At 35.4% G+C, this 24,946-nt stretch overlaps 1 protein-coding gene across 1 annotated transcript in view; it reads left to right on the forward strand.

Annotated features, from left to right (window-relative positions):
- LOC102808581 (coiled-coil domain-containing protein 178-like) overlaps nt 1-24,946 on the forward strand; it is a 54,136-nt gene that overhangs the window by 9,650 nt on the left and 19,540 nt on the right. Inside the window, exons 2-13 of the mRNA XM_085492808.1 lie at nt 9,924-10,133; nt 11,238-11,315; nt 11,522-11,794; nt 13,240-13,377; nt 14,393-14,605; nt 14,851-15,001; nt 15,805-15,874; nt 16,954-17,096; nt 17,924-18,027; nt 18,123-18,268; nt 19,080-19,216; nt 19,601-19,784. Of these exons, the coding sequence (XP_085348934.1) occupies nt 9,962-10,133; nt 11,238-11,315; nt 11,522-11,794; nt 13,240-13,377; nt 14,393-14,605; nt 14,851-15,001; nt 15,805-15,874; nt 16,954-17,096; nt 17,924-18,027; nt 18,123-18,268; nt 19,080-19,216; nt 19,601-19,784 (1,809 nt within the window). The 5' untranslated portion in view covers nt 9,924-9,961. The remainder of the gene's footprint in view (nt 1-9,923; nt 10,134-11,237; nt 11,316-11,521; nt 11,795-13,239; nt 13,378-14,392; nt 14,606-14,850; nt 15,002-15,804; nt 15,875-16,953; nt 17,097-17,923; nt 18,028-18,122; nt 18,269-19,079; nt 19,217-19,600; nt 19,785-24,946) is intronic.

A 24,946-nucleotide genomic window follows, 5' to 3' on the forward strand; every position in this document is an offset into this window, starting at 1 on the left:
CGGTTACGTGGTTCGTGACGTAAGGGAAAAAAATCTTGGGGTCATGGGGCTTCCCCTGACCTAGATTTTATCTCTTCGTCATTGGCATTAGCTCATTGGGACCACTGTCAAATCAAGTGCATTCGGGCTATGACATTCAAACTCGCACTTATCGTTCAAAAGATAATAATAAAATAAAAGATGATAATTTTTGACTCCCATGTGCGAAGCACAAAAAGGGAGTCTTTGCAGTTTGTGTGTGTGTGTGTGGGTGTGTGTGTGTGTGTATGTGTGTCCGTCTGTTCCACTGATATCTCAAGAACCATACATCAGTTTTTGATGAAATTTGGTGCATAGTTGCTCTGGGCCAATGCGCAGATTTGATTAGTTTTGGGTAAAAATCTGTGCAATATTACTTACCTAATTTGCATAATGATTAATCAATTTTCGGCTTTTCCACTTTAGGTTTTGATAAAAGTCCATGCATATTAATAACCTAATTTGCATGATAATTAGCTGATTTTTAGCTGTTCCATAACTGTTCCACTGATATTTAAAGAACCACTCGTTGGATTTTGATGAAACTTGGCATACAGATGCTCCAAACTAATGCACAGATTTGATTAGTTTTGGGTAAAAATCTGTGCAATATTAATTACCTAATTTGCATAATGATTAATCAATTTTCGGCTTTTCCACTGATATCTCAAGTACTAATCATCACATTTCAATGAAACTTGGTACATAGATGTCATAGGACACTGCACAAACCTGATAGTTTTTAGGGTTATATCAGTAGATATTAATTACCTAATTAGCATAATTAATTAATTTTCAGCTTTTGATATTTCAAGTAGTAATCATCACATTTCAATGACACTTGGTACATAGATGTCATAGGACACTGCACAGACCTGATAGTTTTTAGGGTAATATCAGTACATATTAATTAGCTAATTTGCATAATTAATTAATTTTCAGCTTTTGATATTTCAAGTAGTAATCATCACATTTCAATGACACTTGGTACATAGATGTCATAGGACACTGCACAGACCTGATAGTTTTTAGAGTAATATCAGTATATATTAATTAGCTAATTTGCATAATTAATTAATTTTCAGCTTTTGATATTTCAAGTAGTAATCATCACATTTCAATGACACTTGGTACATAGAGGTCATAGGACACTGCACAGACCTGATAGTTTTTATGGTATAATGAGTACATATTAATTACCTAATTTGCATAATTAATTAATTTCAGCTTTTGATATATCAAGTAGTAATCATCATATTTCAATGAGACTTGCTACATATATCTTCTAGGATTATGCAGAGACCTGATTAGTTTTAATTGGATATGTATTACCTAATTTGCATAATGTTCCACTGATATATAAAGAACCACAAATTGAATTTTAATGAAACTTTTAAAGAGAACTATGCAGAAACCCAATTAGTTTTTGGTAAATATTTATGCTTATTAATCATCTAATTAACATAATTAATTAACACTGATATCTCAATTACTGATCATCACATTTGAATAAAATTTGGTACATAAATGCTCTAGGACAATAGACAGGCCTGATTAATTGACTCCCATGTGCGAAGCACAAAATGGGAGTCTTTGCAGTTAGTGTGTCTGTATGTGTGTGTTTGGATTGCTATATGTTGCGAGGACAAAAATACAGATATATACCTACTTCCGAGGACATACACACCTTCCGAGGACCTTTTTCATAGTCCTCGGAAAACATAATTTATATTAATAGTTAATTCCATTATTAATACGTTTTGCGTAGCTTAGGTTTAGTATCGGGGGAAGGTATGGTTCACGTTATATTAATATTAATATAATTGTACCATACCTTACCCCGATACTAAACCTAAGCTTCGCAAACATTTCTATGTTCAGTCACGGGATATTCAACTCTTGTTTAATTAAACCTAATTAAAATGCAATTCTCCATTGTATTGCATTGTAATTGAGTTTAATTAAACTCCAATTAAAACGCAACCCTATATAGGAACGCGTTTTAATCGAGTTCATATCGCAACTATATTAAAAGTTAATTCAACTATATTAAAAGTTAATCCAATGAAGTCCTCGGAACATATTGCAATACAAGTATGTGTGTGTGTGTGTGTGTGTGTGTGTGTGTACTTGGATTGCTATATGTTGCGAGGACAAAAATACATATATATAGCTACTTCCGAGGACATACACACCTTCCGAGGACCTTTTTCATAGTCCTCGGAAAACATAATTTATATTAATAGTTAATTCGATTATTAATACGTTTTGCGTAGCTTAGGTTTAGTATCGGGGGAAGGTATGGTTCACGTTATATTAATATTAATATAATTGTACCATACCTTACCCCGATACTAAACCTAAGCTTCGCAAACATTTCTATGTTCAGTCACGGGATATTCAACTCTTGTTTAATTAAACCTAATTAAAATGCAATTCTCCATTGTATTGCATTGTAATTGAGTTTAATTAAACTCCAATTAAAACGCAACCCTATATAGGAACGCGTTTTAATCGAGTTCATATCGCAACTATATTAAAAGTTAATTCAACTATATTAAAAGTTAATCCAATGAAGTCCTCGGAACATATTGCAATACAAGTATGTGTGTGCGTGTGTGTGTGTGTATGTGTTTATGTGTGTCCGACTGTTCCACTGCTATCTCAAGAACCATACATCGGTTTTTGATGAAACTTGGTGCATAGATGCTCTGGGCCAATGCGCAGATTTGATTAGGTTTTGGTAAAAATCCATGCTCGTTAATTACCTAATTTGCATGATAATTAGCTAATTTTTAGCTGTTCTATGACTGTTCCACTGATATCTAAAGAACCACTCATTGGATTTTGATGAAACTTGGTACATAGATGCTCTGAACATGTGCGCAGATTTGATTAGTTTTTGGTAAAAATCCGTGCATATTAATTACCTAATTTGCATGATAATTAGCTGATTTTTAGCTGTTCCATGATTGTTCCACTGATATCTAAACAACCACTCATTGGATTTTGATGAAACTTTGTACATACATGCTCTGAACTAATGCTAGGTTTTGATTAGTTTTTTGTAATAATCCGTGGATACTAATTATCTAATTTGCATAATGATTAGTCAATTTTTGGTTTTCCCACTGATATCTCAAGTACTAATCATCACATTTCAATGAAACTTGGTACATAGATGTCATATGACACTGTACAGACCTGATAGTTTTTATGGTAATATCAGTACATATTAATTACCTAATTTGCATAATTAATTTTCAGCATTTGATATAAGTACTAATCATCACATTTCAATGAAACTTGGTACATAGATGTCATATGACACTGCACAGACCTGATAGTTTTTATGATAATATTTATCTAATTCCGATAGTTTATTTTCCAAATCACGTATTTTATCTTTCCTGGCAACTGCTTTTGACTTGCTATACTTCATTGTACAGTTTTTGATTTTGTATTTAAAAAATTCCCACAAGAGTATACTGTTATTTTGTCCAAACTCGTCAACCCACGTTAAAAATTTATCCTGAATTAGATTAATAAATTTTGTATCTTCTAAAAAGCTATTATTGAATTTACAATATGATGTTCCAAGTCTACAACGGTTATCTTTAGGTTGGGTCCTGTTGTAGTGGGTCAGACTCAACCGAAGGGTCTCAGCACAAAGGCGATAAGTCAGTCTCAGCATTTTTGTGGACAGATTTCTCTACCATCAGCACTCCTTGAAAGCTTCTAGGTCTCGCTTTTCAACCTATGTCCTCATGCAGAACTGTTTCGGTCTTTACTTCAAAAGCATACTTGTACTTCCCCCTGAATTGGGTTTGGGTTTGGGTCTAGCTTTCTCTGGCACACCGAACCCTGTCACCGTAGCAGCATTTTTGGCTTTTTGCACAGGCAAGGTAAGACACCACCCTTTTTTGGGTCTTAACTAGGTGATGAGTGATCCTGGACTTGGAAAAAAAGACTTTCATCGTTTTCTGTTTGCTCAGAAAACCCGCCACCTATCAGTGTCCGACTCTGCCTACAGTTCATAATAGTCATTTTGACTGACCGGAGTCTATGGTAGGTAATTGAATGTTAGTGAATTTAGGCAGAGGGTTCTTTGAACCTGCTTAATCACATAGTTCATACCCACCATAGACTCCGGGTTCCCCCAACCACCCCACTCTTTCCGTAGCGTTGGCCTAGTTCTCGGTGTGGAGAGAAAGGAACCAGAAGTGATTATCTGGCTATGATGGCACTGCCACATGGCCTCGGTTACGTGGTTCGTGACGTAAGGGAAAAAAATCTTGGGGTCATGGGGCTTCCCCTGACCTAGATTTTATCTCTTCGTCATTGGCATTAGCTCATTGGGACCACTGTCAAATCAAGTGCATTCGGGCTATGACATTCAAACTCGCACTTATCGTTCAAAAGATAATAATAAAATAAAAGATGATAATTTTTGACTCCCATGTGCGAAGCACAAAAAGGGAGTCTTTGCAGTTTGTGTGTGTGTGTGTGGGTGTGTGTGTGTGTGTATGTGTGTCCGTCTGTTCCACTGATATCTCAAGAACCATACATCAGTTTTTGATGAAATTTGGTGCATAGTTGCTCTGGGCCAATGCGCAGATTTGATTAGTTTTGGGTAAAAATCTGTGCAATATTACTTACCTAATTTGCATAATGATTAATCAATTTTCGGCTTTTCCACTTTAGGTTTTGATAAAAGTCCATGCATATTAATAACCTAATTTGCATGATAATTAGCTGATTTTTAGCTGTTCCATAACTGTTCCACTGATATCTAAAGAACCACTCGTTGGATTTTGATGAAACTTGGCATACAGATGCTCCAAACTAATGCACAGATTTGATTAGTTTTGGGTAAAAATCTGTGCAATATTAATTACCTAATTTGCATAATGATTAATCAATTTTCGGCTTTTCCACTGATATCTCAAGTACTAATCATCACATTTCAATGAAACTTGGTACATAGATGTCATAGGACACTGCACAAACCTGATAGTTTTTAGGGTTATATCAGTAGATATTAATTACCTAATTAGCATAATTAATTAATTTTCAGCTTTTGATATTTCAAGTAGTAATCATCACATTTCAATGACACTTGGTACATAGATGTCATAGGACACTGCACAGACCTGATAGTTTTTAGGGTAATATCAGTACATATTAATTAGCTAATTTGCATAATTAATTAATTTTCAGCTTTTGATATTTCAAGTAGTAATCATCACATTTCAATGACACTTGGTACATAGATGTCATAGGACACTGCACAGACCTGATAGTTTTTAGAGTAATATCAGTATATATTAATTAGCTAATTTGCATAATTAATTAATTTTCAGCTTTTGATATTTCAAGTAGTAATCATCACATTTCAATGACACTTGGTACATAGAGGTCATAGGACACTGCACAGACCTGATAGTTTTTATGGTATAATGAGTACATATTAATTACCTAATTTGCATAATTAATTAATTTTCAGCTTTTGATATATCAAGTAGTAATCATCATATTTCAATGAGACTTGCTACATATATCTTCTAGGATTATGCAGAGACCTGATTAGTTTTAATTGGATATGTATTACCTAATTTGCATAATGTTCCACTGATATATAAAGAACCACAAATTGAATTTTAATGAAACTTTTAAAGAGAACTATGCAGAAACCCAATTAGTTTTTGGTAAATATTTATGCTTATTAATCATCTAATTAACATAATTAATTAACACTGATATCTCAATTACTGATCATCACATTTGAATAAAATTTGGTACATAAATGCTCTAGGACAATAGACAGGCCTGATTAATTGACTCCCATGTGCGAAGCACAAAATGGGAGTCTTTGCAGTTAGTGTGTCTGTATGTGTGTGTTTGGATTGCTATATGTTGCGAGGACAAAAATACAGATATATACCTACTTCCGAGGACATACACACCTTCCGAGGACCTTTTTCATAGTCCTCGGAAAACATAATTTATATTAATAGTTAATTCCATTATTAATACGTTTTGCGTAGCTTAGGTTTAGTATCGGGGGAAGGTATGGTTCACGTTATATTAATATTAATATAATTGTACCATACCTTACCCCGATACTAAACCTAAGCTTCGCAAACATTTCTATGTTCAGTCACCGGATATTCAACTCTTGTTTAATTAAACTTAATTAAAATGCAATTCTCCATTGTATTGCATTGTAATTGAGTTTAATTAAACTCCAATTAAAACGCAACCCTATATAGGAACGCGTTTTAATCGAGTTCATATCGCAACTATATTAAAAGTTAATTCAACTATATTAAAAGTTAATCCAATGAAGTCCTCGGAACATATTGCAATACAAGTATGTGTGTGTGTGTGTGTGTGTGTGTGTGTGTGTACTTGGATTGCTATATGTTGCGAGGACAAAAATACATATATATAGCTACTTCCGAGGACATACACACCTTCCGAGGACCTTTTTCATAGTCCTCGGAAAACATAATTTATATTAATAGTTAATTCGATTATTAATACGTTTTGCGTAGCTTAGGTTTAGTATCGGGGGAAGGTATGGTTCACGTTATATTAATATTAATATAATTGTACCATACCTTACCCCGATACTAAACCTAAGCTTCGCAAACATTTCTATGTTCAGTCACGGGATATTCAACTCTTGTTTAATTAAACCTAATTAAAATGCAATTCTCCATTGTATTGCATTGTAATTGAGTTTAATTAAACTCCAATTAAAACGCAACCCTATATAGGAACGCGTTTTAATCGAGTTCATATCGCAACTATATTAAAAGTTAATTCAACTATATTAAAAGTTAATCCAATGAAGTCCTCGGAACATATTGCAATACAAGTATGTGTGTGCATGTGTGTGTGTGTATGTGTTTATGTGTGTCCGACTGTTCCACTGCTATCTCAAGAACCATACATCGGTTTTTGATGAAACTTGGTGCATAGATGCTCTGGGCCAATGCGCAGATTTGATTAGGTTTTGGTAAAAATCCATGCTCGTTAATTACCTAATTTGCATGATAATTAGCTAATTTTTAGCTGTTCTATGACTGTTCCACTGATATCTAAAGAACCACTCATTGGATTTTGATGAAACTTGGTACATAGATGCTCTGAACATGTGCGCAGATTTGATTAGTTTTTGGTAAAAATCCGTGCATATTAATTACCTAATTTGCATGATAATTAGCTGATTTTTAGCTGTTCCATGATTGTTCCACTGATATCTAAACAACCACTCATTGGATTTTGATGAAACTTTGTACATACATGCTCTGAACTAATGCTAGGTTTTGATTAGTTTTTTGTAATAATCCGTGGATACTAATTATCTAATTTGCATAATGATTAGTCAATTTTTGGTTTTCCCACTGATATCTCAAGTACTAATCATCACATTTCAATGAAACTTGGTACATAGATGTCATATGACACTGTACAGACCTGATAGTTTTTATGGTAATATCAGTACATATTAATTACCTAATTTGCATAATTAATTTTCAGCATTTGATATAAGTACTAATCATCACATTTCAATGAAACTTGGTACATAGATGTCATATGACACTGCACAGACCTGATAGTTTTTATGGTAATATCAGTACATATTAATTACCTACTTTGCATAATTAATTAATTTTCAGCATTTGATATAAGTAGTGAGCATTACATTTCAATGAAACTTGATACTTACATACTCAAGGACTATGCAGAGATTGATTGTTTCCGATAAATATTTGTGCATATTAATCACCTAATTTGCATAATGATTAGTCAATTTTTGATTTTTCCACTGATATCTCAAGTACTAATCATCACATTTCAATAAAACTTGGTACATAGATGTCATATGACACTGCACAGACCTGATAGTTTTATGGTAATATCAGTACATATTAATTACCTAATTTGCATAATTAATTAATTTTCAGCATTTGATATAAGTACTAATCATCACATTTCAATGAAAATTGGTACATAGATGTTATATGACACTGCACAGACCTGATAGTTTTTATGGTAATATCAGTACATATTAATTACCTAATTTGCATAATTAATTAATTTTCAGCATTTGATATAAGTAGTGAGCATTACATTTCAATGAAACTTGGTACTTACATACTCGAGGACTATGCAGAGATTGATTGTTTCTGATAAATATTTGTGCATATTAATCACCTAATTTGCATAATTATTTAATTTTCAGCTTTTCCACGGGTATCTCAAGTACTAATCATCGCATTTCAATGAAACTTGGTACATAGATCCTTTAGGACTATGCAAAGACCTGATTAGTTTTAGGGCAAATAATTGTGCATATTAATAAATAATTTGCATAATTAATTTTCAGCTTTTCTACTGATATCTAAAGTACTAATCATCACATTTCAATGAATCTAGAATTATGCAGACCCAATGAGTTTCTGGTAAATATTTGTGCATATTAATCACCTAATTTGCATAATTAACCAACTTTCATACTGATATCTCTGGTACTAAACATCACATATCAATGAATGTACATGGATGCTGTAGGACAATAGACAGACCTGGATAATTGTGGGTTAAAACCTGTACATATTAATTACCTAATTTGCATAATTAACCAATTTTAAGCTTTCACACTGATATCTAAAGTACTAATTATTCCATTTCAATGAAACTTAGTACAAAGATGCTCTAGGACAATGTACAAACCTAATTAGTTTGGGGTAAAAATCTGTTCATATTAATTCCCTAATAAGCATAATAATTCATAATTTTTTGGTTCTAATCACATTTCAATTAAACTTGGAAACATAGATTTTCTGTTACATTGCGCAGACCTCATTAGTTTTACACTCAAATCTGTTCATATTACTTTTCTGATTTGCATAATTAGTTTTCAGCTAAGTAATTTCGAATTATATTTAATGTGTCTCCAATACTCTCAGCACATGGGAGTTCTTTCTAAGCTTTCTTTGATTTTGGGTTAAAATTTGTTCATATTAATTCTCTAATCAGCATAATTCTTAATTTTTTTGTTCTGTTCTGTTCATATTAGTTATCTGATTTACATAATTAGTTTTCAGCTTTTCCATCAATATCTCATGTACAAGTAATTTTTAATTAATTTTTAATGTGTCTTCAATACTCTCAGCACACAGGAGTTCTTTCTAAGCTTTCTTTGATTTTAAATGCTTTGTCACCGAATAATAGTCTGTTAAAAGTGCCAAGTATGAAATAATTAGGGTACAAAAAAACAAACCTGCGTAGAAATCGGGAAAAATAGATCTTTTCATTACCGGGTACACATTTCAATGGACTTGATTACACACAATGCATGATGTAAATTTCATTTCATTCAACAGTGGAAGATGAATGTCTATGCATCTAAGTCAAAAATAATAATTTTGAACAAATCTGGGAAAATGTTATCAAAAAAATAGAAAATGTCTCATCATATACCTTCTAGGACTAAAAATGAACTCTTCAGGTAAACTCAGCAAAGCACAGAAAGATTTTGGACACAGAGCAACAAAAGCACTATTCAAAATGAAATGACTATTACCGGTATACTCAGAAAATAACATCCCAATAAAAATGCTCCTGAAACTATTTGACATGTCTATTAGAACTTGGTGAATCATATGAAAATGATAGAAACCAGCACTGAGTCAAAAATATCACTGTCAAACACCACGAATGAAGAAAAAATGATAGCCATGATTAATAATAATGTAAAATAAAACATATATCTGCAAGTATATTTAGTGTACTGTATTATATATTGATCTCTTGTATTGCTCACCCAAGACATTACTGGTAATAATTATTTCAAAAAGGACTATTACTAAAGCAATCTTTTATTTTGACAGGATTTGACAGTTGGATTTGACACGTATAACCATTGATAATGCCGACTATATCGAATAGTTCAGTACGTAGTGACTTGCCCACCAGAGAGAGACTCACTGCTGTTAGCAATGAGTTAGCTACATCCACATCTAAAACTGGCTCTTCCTCAGATGTTGAAAGGTTTTCTGCTTTTGGTAAAACATCAACTACAGCATCTCAAAGTAAACGAAGTAAGTTTCTGTGATTACTGTAAAATATTATATTTTTACTTGGAATGTATTTTTGCTATTTTTGCTGACTGGATGAATCAGTGAAAATAAAATCCACTGAAAAGACCCTTTTTCCTATATTTTACATTCAACTCATCAAAAATCAGTGAAAATAAACTTCAGCCAAAATGTCTTTTCATCAAAAATTAATTCCAGATAAAATAAAGTATTTTACATCATGGGAGGTATGTAAAAACTAACTCTGTGTTGCGATTGTGCAACTCGCCGAATGTTGATTATTGAACTCTGTGAATGTGTTGCAGTGTCACGATTGCCATTGCAGGGTTGGTTGGTCGAAAAGCGTTAATCCCAATGGTTGATCGATGCCCATATTACTTCTTTATTTACAATGTAAGGGTTTACCGCATGCCTTATAGAAAAATTTAATTTTAAATCATTATTTTGCCGACTGCTCGCGAACTGCGGTAAACAAGTGTGGGACTGCTTTTTAGTTTTGTCAAATGAAAACAGTATAACCAAGAGTTCGTCAGGGCAGTTTCACAGTTCTCATTTTCTCTGCTGCCTAGAATAAGCCCCAAGTTCAAAGTTGCATTGACAAATTGTAACTGTCTCAGTTACAGTGTCGGCATCTGTGTTATTTCGTTGTTGCGCAGCCTAGCCAAAATGTATCAACCGATTGAATAATGTGATGCAAATCATCACTGATAACAACAGTTGTGCTATTCACCAATCAGATCACAGGATGCTTATGCTATCCACCAATCAGATCATAGGATACTATGCTATCCACCAATCAGATCACAGGATGCCAATGCTGTTCACCAATCAGATCACAGGATGCCAATGCTATTCACCAATCTGATCACAGGATGCCCATGCTATTCACCAATCTGATCACAGGATACCCATGCTATCCACCAATCAGATCTCAGGATGTTCATGCTATCAATTTAGAGGGAATGTATTTTCGATAAAAGAATCCGTTCCACAAAATGTTGGTTCACCAAAAATTAATTATTTAAAATTAAGTATTTTACAGTATCTTACCATACTCTTATTGACATGAAAGTTATTCTCAACATTGAATGTACTATTTTTTATCAGCCTCTGTAGTCTCAAGATCTGATACAAAAGGATTCACTGATGTTTCTGAAGTAGACAGACTTTCTGATGAGGAACAAGGTATCATTACTGAATCAAATCTCAATACTTGTGTTGATTGTTATTATCAATGTTAATGCAGATTTTAACATATACATGTACAACATGGTAATTAATACAAAGTCATGTTATTACATAATACTTGGTAATTTATTGCTGTGACCAGTGTGTAATTTTACTGCTAACATTAATTTTAACACTAAACATTACTTCGTAATCTTTTACAGATCAACTTTTGCCCTTACCGCAAGGATGGCCAAGGCTGCAAGACCAAATCTTTCGCCGACGAGCTCTTAGTTTTAAGAAACCTGTTTCTACAAGTATCGATCATGCTATATCACACATACAGAAGCTCCAGGATCGACTTGAGGAATGGGCCAGAGATGTTGAGTTTGAAATAATGAGTCGGAAGACCAATAGTAGTTGTGCTACAAGTGTTTGCTGCAGTAATAGAGATTCAGCTACGTCGGCAAGAGAACGTACTGTGACTGATACTAGAGGTATATATTCCCTGTCACCAGTATGTCTGTGTGATCAATACATATCATATTAACATGTATAACTTTTCAGGAGTTTAAATTTATCCTCTGCTGGAAAACTTTATTGGGCTTACAGAAGCCCCTCCTTTAACCACAATGCTATAAAATAATAGCTCACCACCAGTTTTGTATCTTTAAACTTTTTTTGAAACGCAAAATAAACGCTTTGTTTTTGTTCAAATTTGGTATATACATGTACATTATACATGTTAGGATGTTCATGACATTCATGTTATACATGTTCATGACATTTTGTTTAACAATGAGATCGAAGATGGCCAACCAGCGATTATAGTGCTTTTTGACTATGCTACTATATCTCCAAGGCTTCGGGACCATTTTTATTCATATTTGGCACATACATTATACATGTTGGAATGCATGTCTATGTCAGTTAATTTCATAATCAGATCAATGATGGCCAACTGGCAGTCATTTTGTTTTTTTGGAAAATGTACTTTGTCGGTTTTCTTTAAAATTTAGTACATACACATGTTGAGATATATGATCATTAATTTCGTGATCAGATCAAAATGGCTGACTGGAAGCTATCTTGTTTTTTGAATATGTATTATTTTGTTATTAATTATTCATCATATTTTTGTCACATACATAATCATACATACCTATGATTATTTGTAGAAATATCTTCCAATGGTTATTAAATGTTCAGAGTAAAAAGAACACAATAAAATAAGAAAAAATTATTAAATATGAAAAAAAAATGTACATAGAACATGAGTGAATCTGGTTGCAAATAAATTCTTGAATGACAAGATTTCCTCCTAAGATAATTTTAGCTTGTACAAGAAATTACAACTATGTGTGTGAGTACAATTTAACTGACAATCCAAGTTGTCTATTGTTAAGCCTACATTGTATGTTAGTCATTTGGTACACATTCATGTTTGGCTTGTGCTTCATTCTCATTAATTTGTAAAATGTCTTAAATTTTCCGCCATTAATTGTTAGAGAAAGTGTCATTGGGTAACACCATAAACTGATACTGGAGACATGTCTTTACTTCAGTTTGGATACAAAAATTGCAAAAATATGAGAAATAGCAAATAAAAATATAAAGTTGTTTCCATAAATTAGAATGCAAATATAGAAGTCTTTTAATAAATCTGATTTTTGTTGATACTAGATTAGTTTATTATTTACTCTCAATTACTGGCCACGAACAACAAATTCATTCAGAAACAATTTACCTGGTCACATGACCAGTAATTTGCATATCCAATTTGATTGTATATATGTATGTAGAAATACGTTTCCGTAACAATTTATTATGTGATCAGGTAAAAGACAGACTTGCAATCATCTTGCTTTTTTTTAGGCATGAATAACTTTTCCCCTAATTTTACTGTGTTATTAACAATGACTTGGTATTATTTATTGTATAGGTTCTGACCGTAGACATATTAGATTTGCACCAACATCAGCAGCAAGTGTAGAAGCAAGTGAGTCTACTTTGGAAAGCAGGCAGAGTGAAAATGTAACTGATTTATCTATACAGGGTATTGGTGCCATCATGCCTCCAGGTACACGTTATGATAACCTCACATGTTTTCTTGATTACATCAATGTATAAACACTGTACAAACCATAGAGTTAATGATAATGCTGATTAAGTTCTGCATGAATCTCATTGACACAATCCACTATTCATTTTTGGGATAAATTAGAATTTTTATTTTGCACATATCATTAGTTAAGCGGTAGATATTGGGGAAAATGTTTGTTGTTGTTGCTATTGTGAGTTTTGTTTTTTGTGACTAAAATAATTGTAACTCGTGCGATTCTTAAACAATCATCATTGAACTTGAATATCATTTCAAACTTTGAAATCTTATTAATAACTATAAAGTATCAAGTGTGGCTGAAATAAAACATAGATATTTGGTAGATAGATACCTTGAGATAATGTGCAGATATGATTTGTTTTGGGGCCATGTCTGTGCATAGGTACCTTGTGGGTAATGTGCAGAGAAGAATAGTTTTAGGGCCATGCCAGCTAATTTGCATATTAACAATCTCATTGCAGCCTGTGTATGCAAAATCTCAAAAACTTCTCAGATTCTGATCAAATTTGGCACATATGTACCTTGGTGAAATGTGCAGACATGGTTAACATTGGAGCCATGACTGTGCATATAACTAATGTAAGCCTACATGTATGTAAGTGAAATCTCCTAACCTCTAATGCCATTGCTCCTTCACTGACCGTTTGGAATTTTCATTTCCTAGATGCTTTTTATAAAACAATAATAATTGCATATGTTCTGTATTGACACCAAAGCTTTGCTGTAACTTTCCAACCAAAATTTTGCTCAACTATATTATTTTATAAGTGAGTTTAAGATTAATACAGTACATGTAGTATTAAGGTATCAATATATATACCAGCATTTATTTAATATACCGGTACATGTATATGATGGAGCATACATGTATATCACCAGTGTGATAAACACTTAAGAACCAGTCTAGTTTGTATCCATCCTGAATTCTTATTATTGTAATAGTTGTGCATGTTCTTATTTATTTTGTTAACAGGGTTGGAAATGGAGATAGAGGCAGAGATTCCAACACTTGGAGCTGAAGAAGTCATTGATGAGACGGTTACATTGTTAGGGCGACTGGAGACTGATAGAAGAGATACTGCTGACAGGTTGGAAGAAGAAAAGAAAAGAAGTGATATGCTGCGAGCTAGAATTGATAAATTGGCTGAAAAGAGAATGTATGAACTTCCTTTAGCTGTACAACATGGTAAGTGAACAGTTTGAACATTCAATCATTGCAGTTAAGTGTATATAAAGGCAGAATTTGATATGTTAAAAAAACTTTTGACAAACAACCTGCTCTCTGATTGGTCAGATTGTTAGGTGTTATGGTTTGGTGGCCAATCATGTGTAATCTTGTTAATAGCTTTGTGTCATTATGATGAGTTTTGGCTGGAAATGCCATCTGAGATAACACAAGACCAATGACTTAATGTCCACTATTCCTTTCAGAGCATGAAGCATGTGCATTGGACATCAGTGAGTTACAATGGCATGTTGCATACAGAGGTCGACAGGAAGCTAGAATTAGGAGCAAAGTTGACATTGCTGAAGTTCTCAATTCTAGACTTCTTGAAGACATCAACTTTGTTAAAACACATTCGTAAGTATCCTTTCCAGTTTTTGTTCAAAATTATGTGTTGTTATATCCAGCAATAACACATAATGTATTTGCTTTATTTGTTATATACTGGATCATTAGAATATGACTTATTTTGACCATAAAAACACCTCCTCTAATGGAGAAAATACAGCAATTTTCTTTTTGTTTTGTCATAAATGTATGGCCAACCTAGGGGCTGGGTGGTTTCATTGCTAGGATTCCATGTGTACAGTAGTGTTGTTTTTGTCTAATAATAATAATAATAATAATAATAATAATAATAATAACTTTATTGCATCCTTAGAAATACAAATTTTCTATTGGTTTACAGCAATAAATATATAAGTGATTGAAATAATAGCAAAGTAAGAAAACATAAAAAATAGAAAAAAAAGAGTGAAGGAGGAGAGTATGATAGAATTCCTGTGATCACAAATATAATCAAGTAGTTTCATTGAGGTTGTTCTTGAAAGTAGTTTCACTGTGCTCTTTTTTTTTATTCGTGCAAATAGAACAGAACAAAACAAAAACTACCATCTTAGTAGTCTATTTCCTAAAACACTGTAAAATAATTTATTTTCAGTGGCATTTAATTATAACTATTTTGATATTTTCAGCTTATTCCCTGGGTTTTAACTTCAAGAAATTGCCAATGTTATGGATTTAATTTTAATAGAGGATCTAGTGAATGATTAAGGCATTTACAGGCGTAAAAACAACCAGCTACCAGATCATCCTTTGAAAACTGCATGAAATCAGACATATACTTTGTCATATTATATACTTATCATATTGTATTGCAGACCATTGGTTGAAGAAAAATTAGAACTTGAATTGGAAGCTATGCATAAAATTCAGGATGCTCAAATGCAGGTAAGATGGAATGCCATATAGTACGTACCAAATTTACTGTGTTCATACAGCTTTATTTTACTGTCAAATTTACTGTCACCATTCCATTAATCTGACAGTAGTCAATGACAGTAGTGTTCTGGTTGACCCATGGTCCAAGGTTCAAAACCTACTCATGGTTGGGCACTGAAAAAGGGTTGCCGCATGGTCCAGAGTGGAAATGCTACTTGAGGTTGGGCACTGTAACAGGGTTACCCCATGGCCCAGAGTGGAAATCCTACGGTACTAAGGGCTGAGCACTGAAAAAAGGTACATAGACACATAGCCTTACCTAATCTGGAGATCAAAGCCACTATTCTTTTGCTAAAGTGACATTGGGGATACTTTAATTGAGGTCTCTGGATGCTTGCATTGATTGAGTTGATGTCAGGATAGCACATTAACTACCCATTGTAAGAGGAAAAAGGTTCAAAATACTCAAAGGAGAGCAATGTGGCTCATTTTTTCATGAGCAAATTTTCTTGGCTGATTATTACACAGCATTACAGTTCTGGTTGATGTCAACACCATGTTTAACCTATCACTGGTAGCATAGTGGTTGTCGCATCAGGCTCATGATCGGTAGACCCAAGTTCAAATCCTACCTTCGGCTGAACATCAAAGAGTCGACCCCTACCCTGGGTGAGTGTGCCACAGACTCAATGGGAAGGCCAATTCTACTGGCCGAGATTCATTCACTTACGGGGGGAACCTTGGTTAAGGTCCGCAGGTGCTTGTGTTCAACCAAGCCTGGTTGACGACAGGATAGCGCATAAAAATTGCCATTTGATAGGGAGATGGCCACACAGCCCTGTGTCCCTGTAGTCCCAAACAGGAAATGACTTTAAAAAAAACAACAAAAAAAACACCATGTTTAATAATTAATGTCAGCTGCTACCAACAACATTAAATTGCAACTTTAAAGATAAACCATGTACGATAATGGCAGAGTTCTGTACACCCAGAGATATGAAGTGACAGCACTACTCTCAATACACCTAGGGAATCTAAGTAATGTAGTCCTTACTGTCCTTGCTTATACACTTTTTATTTGAATACAGACTAATGATGAACTCGCAAAAACAGTGGAGAAATTAAAACAAACTGAGTCTAAATCAGAAGAGGCTCATGGAAAGGCTGAAATGGAACGAGCACACATCAAGAAAGAACTTGATACTGTGCGACAAGCATTGCATGAAATAAGGTATAAAAAGGGTATCTTATGAGTATCACTATAGCATCACATTATTCATAAACAAGTGTAGTATTTTGTTTCTGTTGGATGAGGTTTGAAGACAAGCACTTATAGTTTCACCATTGTGTATGTATGTGTGTTTTACCCGTATCTTAAGACGGATAGGTGATTGTGTCTTACATGAATGGCGCAGAGTGAACGTCTGCCACAAACATTTTTGAAAAAAAAGTTAGATTATGATTTTCACTTTTTTTATAGTTCAATGTTGGAATACTGAGCATTGAGACGGGAATATTGCATTGAGATTAAAAATCAACAATTAATGATCAAAATTTACCATCATCAAATGTGTATAGCACATTATTAAGCATGAAAATACCTCCCAAATATTTTTGTGTTTTTTGAATTCTATGCAATGCTTTAATGTCATTACAAAGCTATGTTCTGTTCTTGTATTTGATTTCACATAATACAGGATCTCATAGTGAATGGGAAAATGGTCTTTTACAGTCGGACTTCACACACATACATGTATACCATAAGTATTCCATTAGTTTGTCCACTCCATATTTCACGCAAAATAATTACTTTTTTTGGCCATTCACAGCAGACGCAAGATATTTACATATACCTAACTCCCACATTTTGTAGGCAAATACCAAGGCAATATTCCCAGACCCTTTCCTAGACATTCCGGTGAACGTTGTAAATGCAGTAAACTTACATACCCACCTATGTGACAGTTAATCAAGGGTTTTAATTGGGTTCAACTATTGTTGTCAATAACAAGTTTTCGAGTCATAAGTGAAGTTGTGCGTGTTTGATTTGTTTTACAGTACTGAGTTAGATGAAGCAAGGAAGACATTTACATCCTATACACAACAATGTGATGATTCAAGACGAAAGTTACAAGACAATGTACAAGAGCAAATTGTACTAGGTATGGCACAATATCTTCTGATGAAATGAAGTGATTCTGTATGTGCAATGGACTATTTCTCATCCACTAATTTTGATATTTTGCTTTGTTTGAAGAAACCAAAAATGAGAATGCACGGGCTGCTGAGAAAATGCAAGGCAAGAAAGTGAAGCAAGTGAAAGAAAAAATAGTAGAAGCTGAGTTTGAACATAGGAAGTTAAAAGATGAGAATACTAAGATGGCATCAGATAAAGACAGTAGGGTGAGTTCAACAATCTCACTCCATAACTGAATGGAATAGAATGAGAGAAAAAAACTATAATGTTTAATGTCAGACAAATAATTGTGATAATTAGTGAATATTTATGGGTAATAAAAACACATTGTATTGGGAGAAGTAGTGTCAATATTCTTTCGACCAAAAATCATCAATACTGCTTTGAACAGTTCCACATGTTTTCTCTGGTATTAACCATGAATGAATCAGCATAAAAATCACCAAACTGGTCATGGGAAAGTGGACATGAAAACTGTAGTGCCAAGACCTGTAACAGTGATGAAGAGTTCAAACACTTTGGAACATACTCTTGTAGAATACACAAATTTAATGTGGGGGATATCTGTCAACTTCTATATAATTTGATTTGCTATATTATTGACTCAAAATAAATCTTAAACTATTCACAAATTACAGGCAAAGTACAAAGTAAATTTGAATCTGGATGGTGATTTGTGAATATTAATATTCACATAGAGAATGGAATTGCTTGAGACAGTTATAAAGCAAACGATATGTCATTTTGCTGACTCCAATATCACAAGCCAGTATCGATAATGATCATGTGCATCACTACAAAATGATCAATACTGGCAAAGTTACAGAAAAAAAGATGTGGATTCAGAATTGTGCGTGATTGTTCTTTGTTAACCCTGTCAAATAATAATAATAATACTGGAGTATTACATAGTGAGGATCAAATACAAAAAATTGCTGCAGCTAAAACAATTGAAAACTGTGAATATCATAGTTGCCTATATGATATAGACAGTGTGTATTAATTTATATCCTGTAGTCAACAATATTGAAAAAAGAAGACAATGAAATGGAGTATGAAGCTCAGTCTAAGTTATCTACTTTGAGGGAAACACAACACAAGAATAAAGAGATGAAAATGGAGATTGAAGATATTGGTGAAAAATTGGCAGCTTGGTGAGTATGTCGAATTATATAGATTCATTACTTCATACATGTCATGATACTATGAATTAAATATGAGGATAAAGTAAAGGCAGTACATCAGACCTACAAACACATAGCTTTTGCAGATGTGTACTATCCTCCATAGTAACCTTTATTATTACACACATCCTTCAGATCCAATCATTTGGTGTATCAAAAACTGGGCTAAAAAGTAAGGGAAACTTTATTGCAAACTTTGTTTTAAAAAAAATGCCCACTACATTGGAATTATCACAAAATCATTTGATTCCACATTAACAAGGTGAGATAACCTGTATAGTATAACAGCATTATTGCATGGTTTAACTTATGGAGATACTTATACAGATGTATAATACTCTTTTCCACATTCAGTCATAGTCAGAAGAAAGCTGATGAGAAAAACGCTGAAAGAATCAAAAAGGAGATGGGTAAAGTAGAACAACAGTTAGCAATTACTTTGGAAGAACACAAACGAGTCGAGACAATAAATAAAGCTATCAGAGAGAAACTAATGAAGGAAGAAGAAAACATACAAGGCAGTGAAGATCAATTGAAAGTAAGAGATGATTCTTTGAAACACAGTCTGTAGTGGATGCACAGTTAGAACAGTATTTCATGCTACGTAGTAGGTGCACAGCTATGGCAGTATTTCATGCAACGTAGTGGGTGCACAGCTATGGCAGTATTTCATGCTACATAGTGGATGCACAGCTATGGCAGTATTTCATGCTGTGTAGTGGATGCACAGCTATGGCAGTATTTCATGCTGTGTAGTGGATGCACAGCTATGGCAGTATTTCATGCTACGTAGTGGGTGCACAGCTATGGCAGTATTTCATGCTACATAGTGGATGCACAGCTATGGCAGTATTTCATGCTGTGTAGTGGATGCACAGCTATGGCAGTATTTCATGCTGTGTAGTGGATGCACAGCTATGGCAGTATTTCATGATATGTAGTGGATGCACAGCTAGGGCAGTATTTCATGCTGTGTAGTGGATACACAGCTAGGGCAGTATTTCATGCTACGTAGTGGATGCACAGCTAGGGCAGTATTTCATGCTGTGTAGTGGATGCACAGCTATGGCAGTATTTCATGCTATGTAGTGGATGCACAGCTATGGCAGTATTTCATGCTATGTAGTGGATGCACAGCTATGGCAGTATTTCATGCTATGTAGTGGATGCACAGCTATGGCAGTATTTCATGCTATGTAGTGGACACACAGCTATGGCAGTTTTTCATGCTATGTAGTGGATGCACAGCTAGGGCAGTATTTCATGCTATGTAGTGGATGCACAGCTATGGCAGTATTTCATGCTATGTAGTGGATGCACAGCTAGGGCAGTATTTCATGCTATGTAGTGGATGCACAGCTATGGCAGTATTTCATGCTGTGTAGTGGATGCACAGCTAGGGCAGTATTTCATGCTATGTAGTGGATGCACAGCTAGGGCAGTATTTCATGCTATGTAGTGGATGCACAGCTAGGGCAGTATTTCATGCTATGTAGTGGACACACAGCTATGGCAGTTTTTCATGCTATGTAGTGGATGCACAGCTAGGGCAGTATTTCATGCTATGTAGTGGATGCACAGCTATGGCAGTATTTCATGCTGTGTAGTGGATGCACAGCTAGGGCAGTATTTCATGCTATGTAGTGGATGCACAGCTATGGCAGTATTTCATGCTACATAGTGGATGCACAGCTAGGGCAGTATTTTATGCTATGTAGTGGATGCACAGCTATGGCAGTATTTCATGCTACGTAGTGGATGCACAGCTATGGCAGTATTTCATGCTACGTAGTGGATGCACAGCTAGGGCAGTATTTCATGCTATGTAGTGGATGCACAGCTATGGCAGTATTTCATGCTACGTAGTGGATGCACAGCTAGGGCAGTATTTCATGCTATGTAGTGGATGCACAGCTAGGGCAGTATTTCATGCTATGTAGTGGGTGCACAGCTATGGCAGTATTTCATGCTGTGTAGTGGATGCACAGCTAGGGCAGTATTTCATGCTGTGCAGTGGATGCACAGCTATGGCAGTATTTCATGCTATGTAGTGGATGTACAGCTATGGCAGTATTTCATGCTGTGCAGTGGATGCACAGCTAGGGCAGTATTTCATGCTATGTAGTGGATGCACAGCTATGGCAGTATTTCATGCTATGTAGTGGATGCACAGCTAGGGCAGTATTTCATGCTATGTAGTGGGTGCACAGCTATGGCAGTATTTCATGCTATGTAGTGGATGCACAGCTATGGCAGTATTTCATGCTATGTAGTGGATGCACAGCTAGGGCAGTATTTCATGCTATGTAGTGGATGCACAGCTAGGGCAGTATTTCATGCTATGTAGTGGATGCACAGCTATGGCAGTATTTCATGCTATGTAGTGGATGCACAGCTATGGCAGTATTTCATGCTATGTAGTGGATGCACAGCTATGGCAGTATTTCATGCTATGTAGTGGATGCACAGCTAGGGCAGTATTTCATGCTATGTAGTGGATGCACAGCTAGGGCAGTATTTCATGCTACGTAGTGGATGCACAGCTAGGGCAGTATTTCATGCTATGTAGTGGATGCACAGCTATGGCAGTATTTCATGCTATGTAGTGGATGCACAGCTAGGGCAGTATTTCATGCTACGTAGTGGATGCACAGCTAGGGCAGTATTTCATGCTATGTAGTGGATGCACAGCTATGGCAGTATTTCATGCTACGTAGTGGATGCACAGCTATGGCAGTATTTCATGCTATGTAGTGGATGCACAGTTACGGCAGTATTTCATGATATGTAGTGGATACACAGCTATGGCAGTATTTCATGGTATGTAGTGGATGCACAGCTATGGCAGTATTTTATGTTATGCAGTTGATGCACAGCTATGGCAGTATTTCATGCTATGTAGTGGATGCACTTCTATGGCAGTATTTCATGCTGTGCAGTGGATGCACAGCTATGGCAGTATTTCATGCTATGTAGTGGATGCACAGCTATGGCAGTATTTCATGCTGTGTAGTGGATGCACAGCTATGGCAGTATTTCATGCTATGTAGTGGATGCACAGCTATGGCAGTATTTCATGCTATGTAGTGGATGCACAGCTATGGCAGTATTTTATGTTATGCAGTTGATGCACAGCTATGGCAGTATTTCATGCTATGTAGTGGATGCACTTCTATGGCAGTATTTCATGCTGTGCAGTGGATGCACAGCTATGGCAGTATTTCATGCTATGTAGTGGATGCACAGCTATGGCAGTATTTCATGCTGTGTAGTGGATGCACAGCTATGGCAGTATTTCATGCTATGTAGTGGATGCACAGCTATGGCAGTATTTCATGCTATGTAGTGGATGCACAGCTATGGTAGTATTTCATGCTATGTAGTTGATGCACAGCTATGGCAGTATTTCATGCTATGTAGTGGATGCACAGCTATGGCAGTATTTCATGCTATGTAGTGGATGCACAGCTATGGCAGTATTTCATGCTATGTAGTGGATGCACAGCTATGGCAGTATTTTATGTTATGTAGTGGACACACAGCTATGGCAGTATTTCATGCTATGTAGTTGATGCACAGCTATGGCAGTATTTCATGATATGTAGTGGATGCACAGCTAGGGCAGTATTTCATGCTATGTAGTGGATGCACAGCTATGGCAGTATTTTATGTTATGTAGTTGATGCACAGCTATGGCAGTATTTCATGCTATGTAGTTGATGCACAGCTATGGCAGTATTTCATGATATGTAGTGGATGCACAGCTATGGCAGTATTTCATGCTATGTAGTGGATGCACAGCTATGCAGTGTTCTCCCCAGGCTCAGAGGCAAGCATGGCGGTCTAATTTGCATGCTAATTTGCATACTAATTTGCATATTTTTCAGGATTCACTCTCACAAAAACAAACATACAAGACAGTATTAAAATGTATGAGAGACTTTATTTAAATTACATAATACTTTACATAATATACCATAATTTGACAAGATCGTCATTTAATGTGAACTGTTCCATAAAACTTAGTCTAAACTAATCCTTCTGACTTTGTTGTGCTCCAAACATTGGCTGCCTTACTGTAGTTTAACTCGATCGTCATAGACTTGCTCGGGACTTTGTTCCATAAAGAAGATCCACTCTTTGCAATCATGTTGTGCTTTGAGCATTAACTGCACAACATTCCTAGTGGGAAAAAATGATAAATAATAAAAAAAAAACAATGAGGATTGAGGTTCAAATAAATGTAAACATAACGATTGAATTGTGCCACGATCGGGAACCCAGTGCCGTACGGATAGCATTTCGTCTGCAAAACATGTTGTTTACATGTTGGTTTTGTCAGGTCAACGACAAGGAGACTCGGGAATTTCGAGGAAAAAAAACATGAGGTCACTATTCAATTAAAATTAAAACGTAACGATAGAATTATGTATACAAATCGGGATTCCATCGATCATAGCGCGTGATGATAGCAGCTGTCGTTCGCGAGACGTTGACAGGCCGCCATCTTGGAAATACCTACACAGGTCAACATGTGACCGGAAGATTACAAAATTTGATTTTTTTTTTGCTTGGACAAATTATAACATACGCGTACCCATTAATCTATGAAGATATCCATAAATAATCTAAAAAAAGTTGACAGTAACGAGTGATGTTTTTTTTTCATGTTGTGTCTATACCAGCCTCGTGTCTAAGATGTTGATTGAAATCGGTGTAGGCCTACCATGTTCGGTGTTCTTACGATTGGCAAAACTTACACACACTGGCATTTTATTTCTAAAATTACGAAATCTTACCTGAACAATTGACCTTAACCAGGGAAATGGCTTTTTCCACGACTCATCAAAACCAGCCTCACGCCGTTTCTGTGTTTCTACACGCTTCCGTTTCTGTGCTGTGCTAGCGGTGATTGTACGTTTTAGCCGGGCGGCATCACCTTTTTTTTCTTTACATGTTTTGTCATATAGCATTTCGGTGTTTGCAACTTGAGTGACAATTTGTTCCCCATTGACAGCGTCTGTACTTCACACGTGTTTAACAATGGGACTGTTTAATTTGTCCCGGCAAGTTCAAACCGCCGTGGCGTAGACGGTGATAATTTATGCAGTGCTACGTGTGAGCGGGTCAAATGAATGTAAACAATGCATCCTATTAGCATGGCGGTGAAGTTGTAAGCATGGCGGTCCGAGCCCAAGCGTGGCGGCCGGGTCGCCAAACATGGCGGTGCCGCCATGCTTTGTTCTATGTGGGGAGAACACTGCTATGGCAGTATTTTATGTTATGTAGTTGATGCACAGCTATGGCAGTATTTCATGCTATGTAGTTGATGCACAGCTATGGCAGTATTTCATGATATGTAGTGGATGCACAGCTAGGGCAGTATTTCATGCTATGTAGTGGATGCACAGCTATGGCAGTATTTCATGCTATGTAGTGGATGCACAGCTATGGCAGTATTTTATGCTATGTAGTGGATGCACAGCTAGGGCAGTATTTCATGCTGTGTAGTGGATACACAGCTAGGGCAGTATTTCATGCTACGTAGTGGATGCACAGCTAGGGCAGTATTTCATGCTGTGTAGTGGATGCACAGCTATGGCAGTATTTCATGCTATGTAGTGGATGCACAGCTATGGCAGTATTTCATGCTATGTAGTGGATGCACAGCTATGGCAGTATTTCATGCTATGTAGTGGA

Source organism: Saccoglossus kowalevskii, chromosome 18 (genome assembly GCF_978046115.1).
Source record: "Saccoglossus kowalevskii chromosome 18, keSacKowa6.1, whole genome shotgun sequence".
NCBI classification, from domain to species: domain Eukaryota; kingdom Metazoa; phylum Hemichordata; class Enteropneusta; family Harrimaniidae; genus Saccoglossus; species Saccoglossus kowalevskii.